This window comes from Mustelus asterias, chromosome 20 (genome assembly GCF_964213995.1).
Source record: "Mustelus asterias chromosome 20, sMusAst1.hap1.1, whole genome shotgun sequence".
NCBI lineage: Eukaryota > Metazoa > Chordata > Chondrichthyes > Carcharhiniformes > Triakidae > Mustelus > Mustelus asterias.
The window spans coordinates 22129560-22133766 of record NC_135820.1 but is presented as its reverse complement, the minus strand read 5'-3'; the positions used below and the strand labels follow the sequence as shown (position 1 = coordinate 22133766).

Genomic DNA, 4207 nt, shown 5'->3' with positions numbered 1-4207 from the left:
CTGTGTCAGGAGGAATGGGGGGAGGTTGGGTCCTGGGAAATGGATAGTTATTGGAATAAACACAATTTCTAATTGAAGATAGGCTGGCATTGTGTATGAAACAGTAATATCAATAATGTTCAGTAAGGAGAGCAATCTGTAGAATGTGTGTGTAATGGGCTGAGTTAGCAGCAGGAGGCGCTGCTGCCACCAGCTACACCATCCAGCTGCTCGACAGGTGCTGAAATGTCGGCTAAACGCCAATCCTTTTAACAGGGCGGATCCCTTTAACAACGGCGCGCTGACGCCAGGCGGGCTGGGTCACAAAGAGGCCGATGACGGGGCAGGTGCCGCCAGCGCCGCCACTGGTCAGAGCAGGGACAGCAGCCTGTGCTGCCGGGGAACAGCAGCACCACCCCATGGCCATACCGTGAATGGCAGCAGCTTCCCACAGTCTGGGCGGCGGACGCCCGGCACCAGTGCCAGTGGCTCGGATAGCCCCGGCTAATCGCTACACAGGCTTCAAAGACCAGATCCAGCAGGTCCTGGGCTGGAAGAAAGGGATAAAACAACAGACATCAGCAGCAGAATCACGGTCAGAGCAGGGCACCCACTTTGTCCTGGGGAAGGGTGCTGGGTCAGAGCAGGGCACCCACCTTGTCCTGGGGAAGGGTAATGGGTTAGAGCAGGGCACCCACTCTGTCCTGGGGAAGGGTATTGGGTCAGAGCAGGGCACCCACTCTGTCCTAGGGAAGGGTGCTGGGTCAGAGCAGAGTATTCAACCTTCCCTGGATAAGGTTCCAACATCAGACATGAACAGCCAGCCAGTAGCCATTGGTGATTCAAAACTTGAACAAAAAGTCCAAGCAATAAGTTGGAATTCTGAATTGGAACCAACCAACCATCAAACCGTGGATTCAGGATCAGAACAGGTAACTCCAGGCTTTGACTGGAGCAACAGATCAAAGCAGGGCACCCAGTCTGTACTGGGAGAGGGTGCTGTATTGCAACAGGGCACCCAGTCTGTACTGGGAGAGGGTGCTGGGCTAGATCAGGGTGCCCAGCCTTTTGTTAGTTGCAATTTAGGATCAGAAAGAATGATTCAGTTTGTTGTTGGAAATCCAATTACAGAAAAATACATTCTTCTGAAATGTATGGGTGAGGGGGGAGGGTCCGAGCAGGGGGTCCAGCCTGTCCTGAGTGAGGGGAAGAGGTCCGAGCAGGGGGTTCAGCCTGTTCTGAGTGAGGGGAAGAGGTCCGAGCAGGGGGTCCAGCTTGTCCTGAGTGAGGGGAAGAGGTCCGAGCAGGGGGTTCAGCCTGTTCTGAGTGAGGGGAAGAGGTCCGAGCAGGGGGTCCAGCTTGTCCTGAGTGAGGGAAGGGGGTCCAAGCAGGGGGTTCAGCCTGTTCTGAGTGAGGGGAGAGGGTTTGAGCAGGGGGTCCAGCCTGTCCTGGGTGAGGGAAGGGGGTCTGAGCCGGGGGTCCAGCCTGTCCTGAGTGAGGGAAGGGGGTCTGAGCAGGGGTCTGTCCTGAGTGAGGGAAGGGGGTCTGAGCAGGGGGTTCAGCCTGTTCTGAGTGAGGGGAGAGGGTTTGAGCAGGGGGTCCAGTCTATCCTGGGTGAGGGGAAAGGGTCTGAGCCGGGGGTCCAGCCTGTCCTGGGTGAGGGAAGGGGGTCCAAGCAGGGGTCTGTCCTGAGTGAGGGAAGGGGGTCTGAGCAGGGGATTCAGCCTGTTCTGAGTGAGGGGAGAGGGTTTGAGCAGGGGGTCCAGTCTATCCTGGGTGAGGGGAAAGGCTCCGAGCCGGGGGTCCAGGCTGTCCTGGGTGAGGGAAGGGGGTCCGAGCAGGGGGTCCAGCCTGTCCTGAGTGAGGGGAGAGAGTTTGAGCAGGGAGTCAGAATGAATCTGGGATCCAATCCAAGGATTCCGAATGTGGATGTGAAGTTGGGATCAGATGAAAAGCCACAAGCAACTACAGATTCTCAATATACACAGTCAACTGTAGACCGAGGCGCACAGTCAAAGCAGCGAACCAAACCTGTTGTACTTCGCAATGTGAGGCCAACACAGCACATACAATCGTTTCTGTCCTGGGAGAAGAGGTCAGAGCACTGCATTCATCTCCCTTTGGATGTGAATAGGATCAGCAAACAGCGCAAACAACCTCTCAAGTGCCATGGTATGGTCGGATTGGAGCCTTGGGTGCAGCCTGCACCCAATGAGAACGCAGGTCTGGAGCGACAAATCTTCATTAGTCTCACTCGAAACCTGAGCTACATTTCAGGTCTGTACGATAGTGTCCGCCTGGCTGATGGATTCGGCCCACCTGAGCAGCACAGTTCACCAGATGGATCGCACCTTGGTCCAGGTAAGAAGGACTTGCCACCACAGCCAATTGTGCGGAAGAGGGCAAAATCCTGCCCAGGTTCCCCAACAGAAAGACGGGTGCGTAACAATAGCATAAAAAGTAACAGAGTGAGATTTGCTGATTCACTTGGCTTAGAGTTAACTGAAGTTCGAAGCTTTAACTCAACAGATGAGCCAAATGTGCCTGATTACGTATTCAACAGCCTTATTAACCGGGAACCTATTGCACGGCTGATTTGGGTGCAGAGTTTTAAAAGGGAATTTACCAATCCCAAGGAAGGTGTAAATTTTGATGAGCGCGTGATCAGGCAAAAGGTGTGCCTGGAGGCAGTGACAGACACAGAATTGGTTCTTAGTGGTACCATCCTGGTTCTAAACCTGGCATATCATAAGGAGGTGATAGTCCGTTACACCTGCAGTGATTGGGATGTTTTCACTGATGTTCCAGCCTTATTTGAAAGCAGCATTGAAGGCAAAACTGACCGCTTCACCTTCACTTTGAACTTATCAGTTCATGTTCTGAAGCCAGGCTCCTGTGTCCAGTTTGCTATTAAGTACACAGTCAATGGAATAGACTTCTGGGACAACAATGACAGTAACAATTATAGGATGACTTACCAGCCTTTTCAGATCACAGTCCCCATCAGTGATGACAGCTTGGTTAATTCCAACTGACCATTATCGTTTGTGAACTGAGAACAGTGAGGCAAGCACACATCGGGATAAACTTCTAGCCTTCAGGAAGATCCACCACGGCTGGCCACAGCACACAAAGCAGCCCGAAACTGAGGCACAGGCAGAATTCACTCAGGGCTATCGTGTGAGTTAATTGAAGGCCCAAGGACAACTCAATCAACTCAACAAAAAAGAGCAAGTCATGGTTGACTGACTTGGCTGAAATTGTCTGGGACCTTGTGACAACAGCAGAATGTGGCTTTGTCTCAGACTCTGCTGAAAGTGTGGCCACATTCAAATTGCTGATTGGCATAGTTGATAAGAGTTAACACACAGCAATATTTGGTTCCAGGATATGTCTCACCTGGAGATCTCAGTACTGGTGTCAATGCATACGCTGTTCTGCACCTTAAGTAATAGACCCGATCTGGGGAATGATGGGAAAAGCCGTTCTGTGCACCTGTCAATAATGTTTGGACAAGCTCTCATAATGACCTCTGAACTATGGCCCATTCTGACCTTGAATTGATGATTAAACTCTTAGTTGATATTCAGGACTGCCAGAATCATTATTATACAAGAGAAATGTGAAAGAGCGTTTCAAGCTCCAATTTCAGGACTGATTGGTAAATATCTCCTATTTTTGAGATATAATTTGCATCAGATTTCACGCTGACATTGGGTGAAGAATTCTCCATGTCCCTAATAAGACAATAAGATTTCGGAGCAAAATTAGGCCATTCGGCCCATCAGGTCTGCTCTGCCATTCAATCATGGCTGATATGATTCTCATCCCCATTCTCTTGCCTTCTCCCCATAACCCTTGATCCCCTTATTGATGAAGAACATATCCCTTTCTTAAAGACACTGCATGACCTGGCCTCCACAGCCCTGTTGCAATGAGTTCCACAGATTCACCACCCACTGGCTGAAGAAATTCCTCCTCATCTCAGTTTTAAAGGAGCATCCCTTCACTCTGAGGTTGTGCCTTCGAGTTCTATTCTCTCCCACTGGTGGAAACATCCTCTCCACATCCTATCTAGGCCTCTCAGTATTTTGTAAATTTCAATTAGATCCCCCCTCATCCTTCTAAGCTCCATCGAGTATAGACCCAGATTCCTCAACCGCTCCTCATATGACAAACCCTTCATTCCTGGGATCATTCTTGTGAAAGTCCTCTGGACCCCCTCCAA

The 4207-nt window shown here is 50.8% G+C and overlaps 1 protein-coding gene across 1 annotated transcript; it reads left to right on the top strand.

Moving 5' to 3' along the window:
• The first annotated feature begins 398 nt into the window (after positions 1–398).
• On the top strand, positions 399–3564 carry LOC144508431 (uncharacterized). Its single transcript, XM_078236333.1, has one exon. The coding sequence runs from the start codon at positions 414–416 to the stop codon at positions 3012–3014; it is 2601 nt and encodes an 866-aa protein (XP_078092459.1). The 5' UTR covers positions 399–413; the 3' UTR covers positions 3015–3564.
• Positions 3565–4207: the final 643 nt, after the last annotated feature.

What these genes read in the sequence shown, in the direction of transcription:
- LOC144508431 (XM_078236333.1), top strand. Translation starts at nt 414, where the DNA reads ATGGCAGCAGCTTCCCACAGTCTGGGCGGCGGACGCCCGGCACCAGTG.